At 35.1% G+C, this 16,366-nt stretch overlaps 1 protein-coding gene across 7 annotated transcripts in view; it reads right to left on the bottom strand.

Annotated features, from left to right (window-relative positions):
* ATF7IP (activating transcription factor 7 interacting protein) overlaps nucleotides 1-16,366 on the bottom strand; it is a 121,109-nt gene that overhangs the window by 17,752 nt on the left and 86,991 nt on the right. For all 7 annotated transcript variants that reach the window (XM_023741588.1, XM_023741589.1, XM_023741592.1 and 4 more), the window contains exons 7-10: nucleotides 12,592-12,665; nucleotides 11,622-11,710; nucleotides 6,986-7,624; nucleotides 2,587-2,651 (exon numbers count right to left, since the gene is read on the bottom strand). In XM_023741588.1, the coding sequence (XP_023597356.1) occupies nucleotides 2,587-2,651; nucleotides 6,986-7,624; nucleotides 11,622-11,710; nucleotides 12,592-12,665 (867 nt within the window). The remainder of the gene's footprint in view (nucleotides 1-2,586; nucleotides 2,652-6,985; nucleotides 7,625-11,621; nucleotides 11,711-12,591; nucleotides 12,666-16,366) is intronic.

Genomic DNA, 16,366 nt, shown 5'->3' with positions numbered 1-16,366 from the left:
TAAAGGAGCCCTGGTGGCACAGTGGTTAAAGAGCTCAGCTGCTAACCAAAAAGTTGCCAGTTTGAGCCCACCAGCCGCTCCACAGGAGAAAGATGTGGCAGTCTGCTCTCCTCCAGATTTATAGCCTCAGAAACCCTATGGGGCAGTTCTACCCTATCTACAGGGTTGCTATGAGTCAGAATCGCCTCGACAGCAGTGAGTTTGGCTGGTTGGTGGCACCGTGGTTAAAACGCATGGCTGCTAACCGAAAGGTAAGTGGTTCGAAGTCACTCCACCAGAAAAAGATGTGGCAGTCCGCTTCCGTAAAGATTACAGCCTTGGAAACCCTATGCGGCAGTTTTACTCTGTCCTACAGGGTCACTAACAGTTGGAATCGACTCGAAAGTAATGGGTTTGGTTTGGGTTATATTGGTATAACTTTAAGATTTGAACTCAAACTGTAAACCCTAGAAGAACTGATTTAAAAAAATGAACCACATATAATTAGAAAGCCAACAGAGGAATAAAATAGAACGCTTTTAAAAAACTGACACAACATGAAGCAGGAAAGAAGGTACAAAGGAAAAAGAAACATATGAGACAAATAAAAAATGGTAAAATAGCAGACCTAAGTACCTAAATACAACCATATCAATAATTACATTAACTATAAATAGACTATTCCTACCATAATGTAGGGACTGTAATATGGGACAACAAAGTAAGAAATTAGAAAATAACTATAATTTGTCTCCAAGATACACATTTTAAATACAAAGTCACAAACAACAAAGATGTAACACGCAAACATTAAGCATAAAAAGCTGCTGTGGCTGTGCTAATATCGGACAAAGGGCAGAGGGAGGCTTTACAGTGACTGCTGTCGTTGTTAGTTGCCGTCGGGTTGACTCAGACTCCAGGTGAACTCTCCGTGCAGAGCAGAACTGCTCCACAGGGTTTTCAAGGCTGTGATCTTTCCGAAGCAGATCACCAGGCCTGTCTTCTGAGGTGCCTCTGGGTGAATTCGAACTGCCAATCTTTCAATTAGTAGTTTGTGACACCCAGGGACTCCTTTATAATGATAAAACGGTCAATATATCAAGAAGAGATAACAATTATACATAAATATGCACCTAATAGTAGAGCATCAAAACATATGAAGCAAAGCCAACACAAAATTAAGAGAAATTGACAAATTCATAACCATAGCTGAATTTACATTTAAATAGCCAAATGTAACTACTACCATATTAGCACAGCCCTAGAAGCAATTTACAAAACGCTGAAATTGAGCCATTACAACAACATCATTTTCTTGTTTTTCAAGTGTTACTTAACCTGTCCAAAAAATTCACTGAGGAAATTAAAGATGTCAATTCTTTGTTTAGTTTTAGGTTTACTTATAAAGTACACCTAGACTTCCTACAAGTGTCCCTTGAAAATCATTGAATTCACAACATTTCTCGTATCACAGACTTCCAGAAAGTACTTCATATAATTTTAATTGAAAACATAGAGTCCACAAGACATTCTTGGAAAAATCACAACTTTGACCTTTAATATTACATACAAATACTGCTAAGATCTGTAAGAAATATTTTTTTTTCAATACCTTTAATTTGATTTGTAAACCATGGTATATATCTAGCACTGGTCAAAATTTATCTTAAAGGAAAACAGTCATAATTAAAGATCATTATGCCCCAATGTTTTAAAATTCATGTCATTTATTCCTGTTTCTGACATACTCAATACTTTTTGTTTTTCCAGGGATAATACAGGAGCTTCTTAAAGAGGAAGGGAAGAAAACAAAACTACCAACACCCTAATTACTTCACTCTAAATTTATTACAGCGATAGGAGTCAGAAAAGACTTGACGGTAACAAAGAACACAACAACAAAGCAAGAGAGTAGAACGAGGAAGAACAATGTTAATATATGAAAGAAGTAGCTATTCCACTACTAGGTGGTTTAAAGATTTAACATGAGAAAGTACCAAGACTAGCAAAGTGCTAATAAACTATCAGAAAGACCAAGACCTTCTTCCCTAAATGATATTTCTGATCAGCTCTAAAGAAAAATAAAATGGTGTGTGGGGGTGGTAAGCCAGTGAGACTGTCTAAAAAAAGATGGGCTTCAAGGAGAACTTCATATGCTTTCTTTAGAGAGACTGAATCATTTTTTTGGGTTTTTCTGGTGAAAATATACACCAATTCAACAATTTCTACAGGTACAATTCAGTTACGCTGATTACATTCTTCGAGTTATATACCCATTCTCACTACCCTTTTTCAAATTACTCTACCACCACTACGATAAACTCACTGTCCCATAAGCTTCCATAGAAACTGAATCTTTACACTACATGAAGGTGAAGGACATTTCAACTGTATAATCCAAGCAGTTAGTTAATATAATAAATTATAAAAGAACTGTTAAGCAAAGAAACTCAATTCTTGGCAAATGTTACAAAGAAATTCTTAGAAAACATTTGGACAGCTGTAAAAAACAGATTTAGAATATTTTTCATCATACAAAAGAATACTGATGGAAATCCTATGGACTGTAATTAGAATTTTACCTTGAAGTAGAAGGAAAAATCTTACCTGTGATGTACTATCAGCTGCTTTCTTATTAACAGAATTATCTGTGGTTTTGTTTGTCTGGTTTTCTGAGGGGTCAAAAAAAAAAAAATTAGAGCCATTTTTAAAAACACAGAATGTAAAAAGTTAGGTTGCTTTATATACAATAATTCATTTCATCTTCTACAACTATGTTTGTCTGTCAACATGTAACATATAAATACTCTCACAGATCACTGCTGAAGAATCTCTCAGAAGGGCAAATTTATAACAGATTTTTAAAAACTTCACATATCCATTGATGCAGCAATTCTAATTCTATCCTAAGGAATAGCTCAGGGAAATAATTTAAGATGTAGAAAACTTGAATGTTCTCACATAAGGGAATGGTTAAAATATAATTCCTCCATACTATGTACCCTTTTGGAGAAGAAAAATTAATGACAGGGCAAAAATGTTTGCAATAAATTCAGTAAAGAAACTAGTTGAAAACAGTAGAAATGTACACAGTGATTCAAAGAAAATACACATAATCTGGGTCTTTCACCCACAGATGACTTTTCTTAACTCATTTTTGAATTAACTTGTATTAATTTTATAGGGAAAGCTACTTCCAAAATAGCATAAAAAATAAACTAAGTATGTTTAATCCCAGTTTCTAACTGAGTAAAGAAAGGAGAAGGTATTAAATTTTATCAAATGTTTTTGGCATCTATTGAGGTGATCAGTTAAGCTTTTTATCTTCGGTAATGTGGTGAATTAAGTTAATCAGGTTTTCTAATGTTGCTTTCTGGGAATAACACCTTCTTTGTCAAGACATGGCACATCTTTCATTTGCAAATCTTCAGAATACATGTAAACTATTAGTTAAAAAAAAGAAATAAAACTATGTATTTTCACATGTACATATACAAATCTGTACTTAAAAAAAAAACTAGGATAAATATCTATCTATTAATAGATGTTATCCCAGGATAAGGAAGTAAAAAATGAGGCCCTTACAATTTCGACCTACCCTTCTGAATTACCGTGACTATCTTTGTAGGAAAAATATATTAATATATTATTTACTTTTAAAAAATCATCTTAAAATTACTTCATTTATTAAGAATTAGCATGTTTTGGACTATGAAGTCTTAAAAAGACTACATACGTAATATAAAACTAATTCTAGGTTACTGATCCTACATGCTGCAGTATTAAGATACACTGATGATATTACAGGAATGCCAACTGACAGTGTCCCTTAATAGGGCTGGATAATTATTGTATGAACACAAATAGAGGGCAAATTCTTCACTAGTTTAATTCTGCCCTTGAAGAAATTCAAAGGAAACTATGGTTGATGGAGCAATAGTTTTGTTTGTTTTTTTTTAAACTACAGTATTTTTATACCTTTGGAATAAAAGATGTTTAGTAAAATCTGAGAGGGGACATTGGACATTAACTATATATAACTCTCCTCCAAAATCTGTTCTTCCTTTAATGTCAATCTTAGTAAATGGCACAGCATTTAACAAGGTCTTAGAAATCTGAGTCATCTTTAATTTCTCCATCTCCCTTATCCACCTAATCTTTTATCAATAAATTACCAACTACTGTCAATTGTACCTACTGAATAACTTTCAAGTCTTTTACACACTACCATCTCTAATCTAGATGACTACAAGAGTCTCCTAATTGATCTCCTGACCTCCATTCTAATCCTCTCCAAAACAACTCTCCACACTGCAGCCAGTGCTCGTGTATGTCACCCCCTACAAAGTACCTTTAATACCTCCCTTATTCCCCCACAGGTCCCTGGGTGGTGCAAGCAGTTTGCACTCGTCTACTAACCTAAAGGTTGGCGGTTCAAACCCACCCAGTGGTGCCACAGACGAAAGGCCTGGCGATCTGCTTCTGTAAAGATTACAGGCAAGAAAACCCTACTCTGTAACACATGAGGTTGCCATGAGTCAGAACTGACTCGAAGGTAACATGTTTGGTTTTGGTTTGGTTTTATTTCCCTCATCTTTTCATTCATTTTCTCAAACCTTCCCACACCTCCCATATCCTCTCACAACAACAAGCATTATCTTAACACTCATCACATTTATAGTTACTTATTTAATGGCCAAGTTCCCTATGTGATTCTAAGCTCAGTGAGAACAGGGACTATTTGATATAGCTCTGTGTGTCTGTAGGACCTTAGAAAAATACACACACTCAATATTTGATGAATAAATGCAATTAGCTATAATTTGAGCCCTAAATTTCTAAGCTACTTCTAGGAGATTTTTACTTTACTATCATCAGAAAATACTAACAATCTCTAAGGATACAGTGAATTATAATAAAATACATACAAATGCATACAGTCTAGTTACACAGCATATATTTTCATTAAGTAAATAACACCTACATGAGTTTTAATTTCATGGCCTAATTAATTTATCACATGAGGGATACACTGAAGTTTGGCTTTAACCTTCATATGCAGCCAAATTTGGCTATTTGGCTTCCGCTCAGGTTTGGGGAAGCCCAAACAGACAAATGCCTATGTTAACCACATTTCTGGTACCTCTAAAATTATGCATGATCAAAGTACGTATGATCTCACAGGATCTCATTCTAATCAACATTAAAAACACACAAAGCTTGTCATTAAAATTTATTGTTAATATTTAATAATTCACTTTCCAATGTGGTAAATGTAGGTAAGTATTCTTAATGGAATAAGGTCAGCAAACTTTCCTTAATAAATCTATGTATACATACATATACACAAGTTAAATAAATATGTTAAAATACAAAATTTTGTAAGTTTCCATATAAATGTATACTATCACAAAAAGTAAAATGTCATACTAAATAATAATGATTGTAAAAAATATTAAATTGACATATAAAAACAATTAAGAACATTCAAATAATAAAATGAACTTGAAAACAGACTGACACTTATTATGACTAATTAAAAAAGTACATCAGCTAGATAACACTGGGAAGATCATACTCTTTTTGAGCTATCAAATGTTCATAAAAATCTTAGGAGAACACAATAATGAAATTATAATTCTGATATTAATTATGGTACTAGCATCCATAAAATTAAACAAACAAAAAAACCCTAAGTAATTTACTTCTTTGCAAGCCATAGTCTTTCAAGAAAAGTTCTATAACAGGGAATATATCTCATCTGGGAATATGAGTAGTAAGTTAAAAAAAAAAGAATCAGAGAGAAAGGAAGTACCACAAAGAATCTTGCTTGTCCACTAATCTCAGTTAAAAGTAAGCATTTCTTTTAGCACTTCAAACATGAATAATAATGTCTAAGAAATAATGTAGTGGCACACAATGTTAAGAAATATTGTTCCTGCACTATACCAAACATTTAAGCTATATATACTAATATTAATAATTGTATTTTTAGATAAAATGTCAGACTCATATATCTCAGATGTTCATTGTATGAGGGTGATATTCAGCTTCTGCCCAATATTAATTTGGATCTGCAGCTCACTGAGTCCCTCAACAACTGTGAAATACCATGAGAATTTTATGTAAGAGGACACATTTAGAGGCTAAGTACAGTACTAATCGTTATACGACAAATAAAAAGGAAAGTTTGAATTTCTCACTTATAAAAGTAATTTTGTACTTTAGAATCTGTTTCTTAAATTTCACAGTCACTATCTCAGTGAGACAGATAATACAGTTACACATGATGCCTACCCATTCTTATCTGTCTTTCCAAAAATAGTTAAGATTAAATGTGAAATTAGAAAAGAAGAAGAACCAAGTTAAGGAATGTATACAAAATGTATGCTTTCAGGATGAAGGAAGATACGGCAGAGTTTTACAGAGTTTAAATACAGGTAAAATCAAGTTCTCCTTTTGGTAATACTTCTAAGTAAATATCAACATAATCGTATAATATATCATAAGGCGAAATAAATAACAGAAGCAGCAATCATTCTGTAGTAAATGAGGGGGAGAAATCTATTTTTAAACTATTCAAATTTGGAAGATGTGAATGATGAATGTACAAAGAGTTGCATTTTTCTCTTACAAGAATAAACTACGTCAATTAGATACTTTAAAAAATAATTGTTCTATTCATATTCCTGGAAAAGCATTTTTAAAGTAATTCATAATGCTTGGTATAAAGCATAAATTAAAAATTCACCCAAATTAGGAAAACTACTAAAAGATAAAATACAAATCCTAACCTCTCACTCAGAATACACTTCCCCCATCTCATTTAAACATTATAATTTCTGTTAGGTATCTGAAGAATAACTAAACATAACCAAGGAAATTCTATTTACTCTGCTCTTCAAACAACACTAGCCATGACCCCCCCAACCCCTGAAGAAAGTTCAATCACCTAAAGGCATTTACATGCTTACGTTTCTATTATTAAACAGATATACTGACTTACCAACTCTTGGGGTGGCAGTGCTGCTCTGTTCTGCAGGAGATGAAGTACTAAAAGCAGAAATTGGAATTTTCATCTGTATAGGACCTCGATTATTTGATGGACTATAGAGTCCTGATGGGCCTACTGTGGGTAAAGAAGTCCTTGTGGCTTGTACAATAGAGTGTGCTGTTGGAACAGCCTGTACAGCAAGTGTTGTTCCTAATGGTGCGGCACCAGCAGGAGAGTTCCTTTGAATACTAGGACTGGGCACAGAAGGAACGTTGTTTGGTTTAGTGGGGTTTGGCAAAGATGGCAAAGATACTGGATTTTTGGTCAGACCACTCACTGTAGGTGGGCTTTGCACAGAAATAAATTCAACGTTGCCAGAAGGTTGATTGGTCACTAAAGTCCCTGGATGGCTCTGCAGAAGCTGAGGCTGGGAGGATACAGCAACAGGCACATGCAAAATCACTGGCAAAGGCTGTAAAGAGATTGTAGGTTGGGGATTTCCACTAGGCACCTGAGTAGTAGCAACTACTGTAGCTGTGTTGGGTGCAGGAAGAACTGATGTTGCTGTCAGAGAACCCGAGGTTGCTGGAGTCTGCAGTTTAGGTTGACTACTGACAACTGTTGGAGGAGTGATAAGACTGGTTGAAGATACTATAGAAAGAAAAGAAAAGTCTCAGTTTAAATGCCTAGTTTCATGTATCAGCTAGGAAAATACAGCACATACAAATTTAATACATTACATTAGATACAATAAAATCTCTGATAATGAAATTATGTACAGATTCAAATTCTAGAAATTCTCAGAATTCTTAGAAGCATTTTTGCTGTGTGTTTGGTACAATATGGAAACAGCACATGATTTATGATTAATACGGGTGACTGCTGTCTCACCAGGAAAACAATCTCTGAAAATTACTATAAATTCACTTCAGAGCAACTAACTGGAAAAACTTAAAAACACACACAAAAAAAACTAATAAATAATGTGTGTGTGTGTACATGTATATGTGTGTGTATATATATATATAATTGAAACTACCCTAAGAGCTTGGCTGCAAACTGAAAGGTCAGCAATTCGAATCCACCAGCCACTCCCTAGAAACCTTATGGGGCAGTTCTACTCTGTCCTATACTGTCACTATGAATCGGAATCAACTCGACGGCAATGGGTTTGCTTCTTACTTGTCTTTGCAGAACACCTACAGTATATAAACCCAAACAGTAAATCTACAGAAAAGGTCTCACCATTAATGAGTGACAGATAAACCTGGCCATTATATTTTATCATTAGGACTGTGTAAAACGTTTATCTGTGGATCAAGTGTGATAGAACTCCCTGGGAGATAAACTAGTAAGGAAAGGCTCCCTCTACTGACACTGTATGATAGGGAAAAAAGCACTTAGTGAAGATGGATAATGAATTAAGCAGTGAGGGAGCATACAAACAGAGCAGAGAAAAGCAAAATGCTGGTCACTGCAGCTTTATGGTGATTTTGCTTCAACTACTTGTATTTACTTCATTTGACCAGGTTTATAATAGATGACCAAGTTTCTCTCTCATTTGGTTTCTTGTCATTCAAAAATTAAAAGCGCACAAGAGCAGCACCTCTCAAAGTGTAGTCCAGGGGGATATCTGGGGGTTCCTGAGACCCTTTCAGGGAGTCTTCAGTGTCAAAACTATTTTCGTAACAATAACAATAAATTATTTGACTTTTTCACTGTGTGGACATTTGCGCCGATAGAATAAAAACAGTGGTGAGTAAAATTCTGGTACCTTAGTAGAAAAATCAAGGTAGTGGTACCAAACTGTAACTGTATTCGTTACCATCATATATCCACCGTAAAAAACAAGCAAAGCATGCAGCATCTTAAGCAAATAAACAGAAAGAATGCCTTTGATGAGTAATAAAAACTATTAATTACATTAAATCTCAACCCTTGAGACAAATCTTAACATTTTGTGTGAAGAAACAGGAAGTATACATGCACTACAGCTGCATGCCTAAGTAGGATGGCCGGCTCAAGGAAAGAAGCTTGTGCAATGTTTGAGTAGTAAACTGAACCAGCAGCCTTTTTCATGGAATGCCATTTTATTTGAAAGAACAACTTACAAACTTACTGTGGTTACTCATGTTTGGGTATATGGCAGATCTTTTCTTGAAAAGAAATCATGTAAGGCAGTAACTTCAAAGAAAACAACCAACAGTATTTACTGGCAACATTAAATTTGAGCTTTAAAACAAAGTAGAATTTTGGGGAAACTTTGTATTTGCCACTGTGACAGTGATAACTTCCCAAATTTGAAAAGACTTTTCTAACGAGAACTGATGATCAGATTAACAAATGTGATTTGTTTTTATATTTATTAACGAAATGTGGCAACATGTGAAAGACTTGCATAATTCAGTGAACTAGTATTTTCCAAATGATCAATGAATTAGTAACAGATCCATCCAAAGTGCATGATGGATAAATGGATTTTAATGTAACTGAATTAGAAAAGTTTATCAGTATGGTTTCAGATTCAACTTTGCAACTAACTTGTAATAAAATACACTTGTCAGTTTCAAAGAATATTCACAATTATCTAAAAGGGCTAGTAAAACATTCCTCCATTTTCCAACTATATATTCAGTGTGAGGCTGAATTTCCTTCAAATACTTCAACCAAAACAACATACTGAATGCAGACGTAGATATGAGAATCCAGCTGTCTTAATGTCTTAAGCAAGACATTAAAGAGATTTTTAAAGATATAAAATAATAATACTCTTTTCACTGGTTTTTTGTTTTGGAATAGATAGCTATTTTTCATTAAAAATGTTGTGTTATACCCATGTTCACCGCAGCACTGTTTATGACAGCAAAAAGATGGAAACAACCTAGGTGCCTGTAGATGGATGAATGGCTAAACAAATTATGGTATATCCACACAATGGAATACTACGCAACGATAATGAACAATGATGAATCTGTGAAACATCTTATAACATGGAGGAATCTGGAAGGCATTATGCTGAGTGCATTTGGTCAGTCACAAAAGGACAAATATTGTATAAAGCCACTATTATAAGGACTCAGGAAAAGGTTTAAATGCAGAAGAAAACATTCTTTAATGGTTATGAGGGTGGGGAGGGAGGGTGAGGGTTATTCACTAACTAGATAGTAGACAAGAATTATCTTGGGTGAAGGGAAGGACAGCACACACTACAGGGCAAGTCAGTACAACTTTTTTTAATTAAATTTAATAATATCAATACAACCAAACACTTCAAGGGACAGAGTAGCAGGGGCAGGGGTCGGGGGACCATGCTTTCAGGGGACATCTAGGTCAACTGGCATAACAAAATTTGTTAAGAAAATGTTCTGCATCCTACTTTGGTAAGTGGCATCTGGGGTCTTAAAAGCTAGTAAGCGGCCATCTAAGATGCATCAATTGGTCCCAACCCACCTGGAGTAAAGGAGAATGAAGAACACCAAAGACACAAGGAAAGTATTAGCCCAAGAGACAGAAAGGGCCATTAAACCAGAGACTGCATCAGCCTGAGACCAGAAGAACTAGATGGTGCCTGACTACCACCAGTGACCGCCCTGACAGGGAACACAACAGAGAGTCCCTGATGGAACAGGAGAAAAGTAGGGTGCAGAACTCAAATTCTAGTGAAAAGACCAGACTTAATGGTCTGACTGAGACTGGAGGATCCCCAGAAAGCATGGCCCCTGGAATCTGTCAACCCAGAACTACAACCATTCCCGAGGCCAATTCTTCAGACAAAGATTAGACTGGACTATGGACCATAAAATGATACTCATGAAAAGTGTGCTTCTTAGCTCAAGTAGATACATGAGACTAAATGGGCAGCTCCTGTCTGGAGGTGAGATGAGAAGGCAGAGTCACGAGCTTCCTGAACGGACATGGGAAATCAGGGGTGGAAAGGAGGACTGTGCTGCCACAGTATAGGGAGAGCAATTTGGGTCACATTAACTGTGTATAAATTTTTGAATGAGAGACTAACCTGGATTGTAAAAAAAAATGTTATTTGTGTTACACACTATGGGCTTATTAGTAGTATTTTTAAATGAATAAATATTTTTAAAGAGTATCAGTTTTAATTTCTACTAGGAGTTATTTTTACTTAGGAGTCCGTGGATAGCACAGTTAAGTGCCTGACTGCTAACCAAAAGGTTGGCAGATCAAACCCACCAAGAGGTGCCTCGGAAGAAAGGTCTGGTGATGTGCTTCTGAAAGGTCACAGCCTTAAAAACCCTATGAAGCACTGTTCTACTCTGCAACACATGGGGGGCTATCATGAGCCTGAATCAACTCGATGGCAATCTTTTGTTTTAATTTCTACTATAGTAAATATTGATTGATATAATTCAAATAAACAAAAGCTCTTTAGAGTTCTTAATAATTTTTAAGAGCAAAGAGGCTTCAGAAGACCAAAATGTTTGACATAAGAGATTTGGTTTGCTAGATTTTTACACATTAACTGTGATCCTCATTTTTTTAAATTTTGAAATCAGTACTCTATTCTGGACCAATGTGCCCAGTTTTTTAGTCATTTCAAACTCAAAAGAATGTACAAAAAGAGAACCAAAACCTTCAATTCCTAAGAAGGGGTATTTTGGTGTTAAGAGAATGTTACCTGTATTCACAGGGGTTTGAAAGGATGGCAGTGCACTCTCGCTTACATTTCTTTTGGACTCCAGCATCTGTCTCACTGTGCCTGTGTTTCTATGAAATAAATATTCACATAAATTGTCAATGGATATGCCATTATGGAGGATACCAATTTATGTATAGAGAAAGCAACGGCCCATTGAAAAGGGTAGACAGACTTGTGTTTTACAGCAGTAAACTACAAATGAATGCACTTAGACATAGCTGGCACACTGCCTTCTTAATATACCCACTGCCATCAAGTCAATTCCAACTTATAGCGACCCTACAGAACGGAGTAGAACTGACCCATAGGGTTTCCAAGGAGCAGCTGATGGATTCGAACTGCCGACCTCTTGGTTAGCAGCCGAACACTTAACCATTGCGCTACCAGGGCCTTCTTAATACTAGGGTCTATTAGGGAGCCCTGGTGGCACAGTGGTTAAGAGCACAACTGTTAATCAAAAGGTCGGCAGTTCAAATCCACCAGCCGCTCCTTGGAAACTCTATGCGGCAGTTCTACTCTGTCTTACGGGGTCACTATGAGTCGGAATCAACTCAATGGCAATGGTTTTTTTGTAGCATTAGAGAAGAGTTTTCCTCTTATATTCAAATGTCCTCAGTACTTATACTTGATGGTCAAATGTAGGTCCTAACATCTACAGACAGAAGTCTTTCTCACCCCCAATCAAAGCATCTCTGAATTACCTGAGAGAATATTATTTACTACAAGTGGTTAAAGAAATCTGCATTGACCAAAGAAAGCTTTATAATTAGCAACAGTAATATAGCTGACAACTTATAACAAAGCAGAAGAAAATATAATTAATCCAGTACACTTAACACTTATCTCCACATAAACACATAGGATTACATTCTATGGTTTTTCTATAAACTAAAATCTGAACCTTGTTGCTATTTTAAAACTGGACAAATGTATCATTTACAATTCTCACCTGTAGGGTACATTACTATTACTGCTGATATCATTTGCAGGCTTTCCTGGTGATACAGGTGGGTTTGGTGGATTCTGAAAGAAAAATATAAAGGTAAAATAAAACATATAATACATAGGGAAACTTTAAAAATAAGAACTTTAAATGCTTTGTCAATATATGATTTGTTATTACTCTAAAATAGTGTAAAAGATTACTAGTTAAGACAAGAATTTGAATCTTGATATTGTCACTTGTTAGCTGGAGTATCTTAAACAAGTCATTTAATCTATTTAGGACAATTGCTATCATTTGAAAGGTAAATATAATAATTCCTACGCCTCAGTGTTCTTGTGAAGATTAAATAAAGAATGTGAAAATGGCTGACAGGCTATAAGGGTTCAATAAACATTAACAATATGGATCTAAAGAATAACTGGACTCGTGCATTTAATAAATATCTAATGGATGCCTACAATACAGCAGGCATTGTTTTTGCTGTAGGCCACTGAGTCAATTCCGACTCATAGCGACCCTATAAGACAGAGCAGAACTGCCCCATAGGGTTTCCTAGGCTATACTCTTTACAGAAGCAGATTGCCAGGTCTCTCCTCTGCAGAGCAGCTGGTGGATCTGAACCACAGACCTTTCAGTTAGCAGTTGAGCACTTTAACCAATGCACCACCAGGGCTCCTTACAGCTGCCATAGCAGGTACCCTATTAGCACCAGAAGTACAACAAACAAGATAGATATTTATTCCTTGAAACCCACTCCAGCAGTAATTAAAATAAGTAGTATCCTAAGTCACAAATCAAGATTTTCAAATCTAAATTATTTTTAAGATTTTTGTTTAAAAAATAAGTATCAGCCACTATGTGACATAAGGAGCCCTGGTGGCGCAGTGGTTAAGCATTCGGCTGCTATCCAAAAGGCTGGCAGTTCGGGTCCACCAGGTGCTCCTTGGAAACCATATGCGGCAATTCTACTCTGTCCTATAGGGTCGCTGTGAGTCGGAATCAACTCGACAGCAATGGTGTTATGTTACTATTCTATGTGACATAAATAATTTTATAGAAAGATGTCACAATTCTAAGTTTAATTATCAACTTTCTACAGCTTCTTCCTCCAAAAAACAGAAAATATAAAAAATGGAATTCTGATAGTTACATATTAATTGCTATTATCTGGACCTTCATCATTAATGACATTATCATTTATTTCTTGAATTGAGAGAAATAAATAAAACAAATCCACTCAAAACTTAATCAGGTGAAAGAACGACAAATGTTAAATCAAAGATGCTGAGTGCTTAGTATCACAGCAAGCAGATGAACTAATCACTCTTCCCTTCTCAACAACAAATATATTTTGCTGCTTTTAATAGGACAAAAGGATGACTTTAATCAACTAATTACACTAGATATGTGTGCAGTGGGGAAGAAAGAATTAAAATAATCTGCTCTGAAGGGGCTTAAAATGTGGCTGTGAACACAAGACAAATACATGTGAAACAAACAGAAAAGTAAAATCAAGGAACAGTAATGTCAATGGAGAAAGTTAAAAAAAAATTTTTTTTTTGCAAGAGAATGCATCTTCAAGCATGTCTTTGAGTAATCAGTACACTAGAAATGGTTAAGATAAAGAGAACATTTCAAGGATAAAAAAGAAAAAAGAATAAAAGCATAGAGAATAAAGAAAGCAGCAAGGCTTTGAACATGGTAAGGAGTCAATTGATAGACGACCTGAAAAAGCAGTGTACAATTCAGATTTAATCCAAAATTTGACTGGGAATCAATTAGGTCATTGATTTTCAAAGATATAGGATAAGTATGAGAAAATCTCGACAATTCTTTTGTAAGAAGAACTAGAAATGATGAAAGGTAGAGATTAACAGTTATAAAGCAGTACCAATAGGTTATATTATGAATTGGATTAGAAGCAAACTGCCTACAGGGGTTTTCTGTTCTTTAGAAATTAAAATAGAAAATGTTATAAGACAAACCTGAATGATGGGGTTTGTTTTTAATTGGTTAATATCAGAGGGCCAAGGAGCAAATCTAAATAGAAAAAAAGCATTTAGAGTTTTATTCTTTATTTATTCTGATAAATTGGAGAGTTAAAGTGCTAAGCATTCCTTTCTATACTCTCTCCTGTATATAAAACCTAGCAAGAAACACATGTAAAATAATAGTGGGTACTGTAATTAGAAAGAAGGAAAAGAGTTCAAACAACATAAAAAAGTTTAAAAATAAAGTAGCATAAACAATAATGACCATGAAGCAATGTAATAAATGACAATGAAAATCGTTATATATAATCAATTATAGGAAGCAAAAATATTATGCATGTAAGTCACCTTTGTAAGAATTAAGAAATGAAGTAAAAAAATTCTGGAAATTTATAGAAATCATGACTGTCTGGAAAGGAGAAAAATATTAATAAGAATGGGTACAAAGATGTTCAAGTTTTGAAATTTAAAACTGGCCTCACCCACAAGCTAATGAAAGAAAGAACAAAATTTGAAAGATTCACAATCACCTTAACACTTCAAGCACCACACCCCTCTAAATTGATCAAATTAATCTTTTCCGATTTTTAGAAATTACATAGTATTTGTTCCTTGTTTCAATACTACTTGTAGCCCTCCAAAACAGAAATTCTACAGGGACTGTAATATTTTATCTTTATTCCTTAAAGTTTCCACCTATCTCCTTTAACTAAATAAACAGGAAGAACTGGAAAGTAGTTTTATGGACAAAAATTAGAAAAGTACACGATGGGCAGCATGTTAATTAGTTCAGCCACAGGGATGAAGAGGTAATAATGGAAATTCATACAGTACAAAATAATGGAAAAATTTCAAAGCCATGCGTTTTGTTCGGCCATATCAAATAGCAAAGGTGAAAAAAGCTTTATATCCATCTAATATAAGAAATAAAATAGCTCAGTTTTTACATTATGACAAAGAAGCAAAGCTGAGAAAGTGGAACTTAGAAATAAAGAATTAATTACACTACTGAAGATGGCTATAATAATAATTTTAAAAAAAAATGAGAAGTATGACCAAATTAAAGTTTGGTGAGATTAGTCTGTGCAGAACAAAACTGTCAGCGGCTCAGATAAAAAGAGAATGCTTAAAAAGCAAAGAAATCCGAGAGCTGGAGAAGAGATCAGCAGTTGCCAGGGGATACGGAGTGAGGAAAGTAAAGGTGAGGCTGCAACAACAAAGAGGGCGCCTGAAGGTGTTTCTCCATGGTGACCACGGTGGTGACTCCACAAACCTATCCACAGCACCACATGCACGCACGGAGTCATGAACAAACTGGTGAAAACTGTTAACAGAATCATAACAATATTGAATTCTTGGTGTCGATATCGTACTATACCACTGAAATTGGGGGGAGAGTTCAAGGAACTCTATATACTATTATTACAACTTCCTGTGAGTCTACAGTTATTTCAAAATACATTTTTTAAAAAGTAAGGAAGATATGAAACTGCATCAAGACTGAAAAATTCTACAGCATAACAATTTCATACTGATACTACATTGGCTATGGCTATGTGCCAAGCAATAGAACTATCAAGACACAAAGAGATGTAGCTTTCCCAAAAGGAAAAAGTCAAGAAGAAAAGAAAGAAATCCAGAGTTGGAGAAAAGCGCAGAACAAATTCTAACTCACAGTATAAGACCAGATTTACTGGCCTGACACAGACTGGAGAAACCCTGAGAGTACGATGCCTGGACACCCTTTCAGCTCAGTAATGAAGTCACCCCTGAGGTTCACCGTTCAG

The sequence above is a fragment of the Trichechus manatus genome, unplaced genomic scaffold, assembly GCF_000243295.1.
Source record: "Trichechus manatus latirostris isolate Lorelei unplaced genomic scaffold, TriManLat1.0 scaffold00184, whole genome shotgun sequence".
Lineage (NCBI taxonomy): Eukaryota > Metazoa > Chordata > Mammalia > Sirenia > Trichechidae > Trichechus > Trichechus manatus.
The sequence above is the reverse complement of the archived record's forward strand: the minus strand, read 5'-3'. Positions and strand labels throughout refer to the sequence as shown.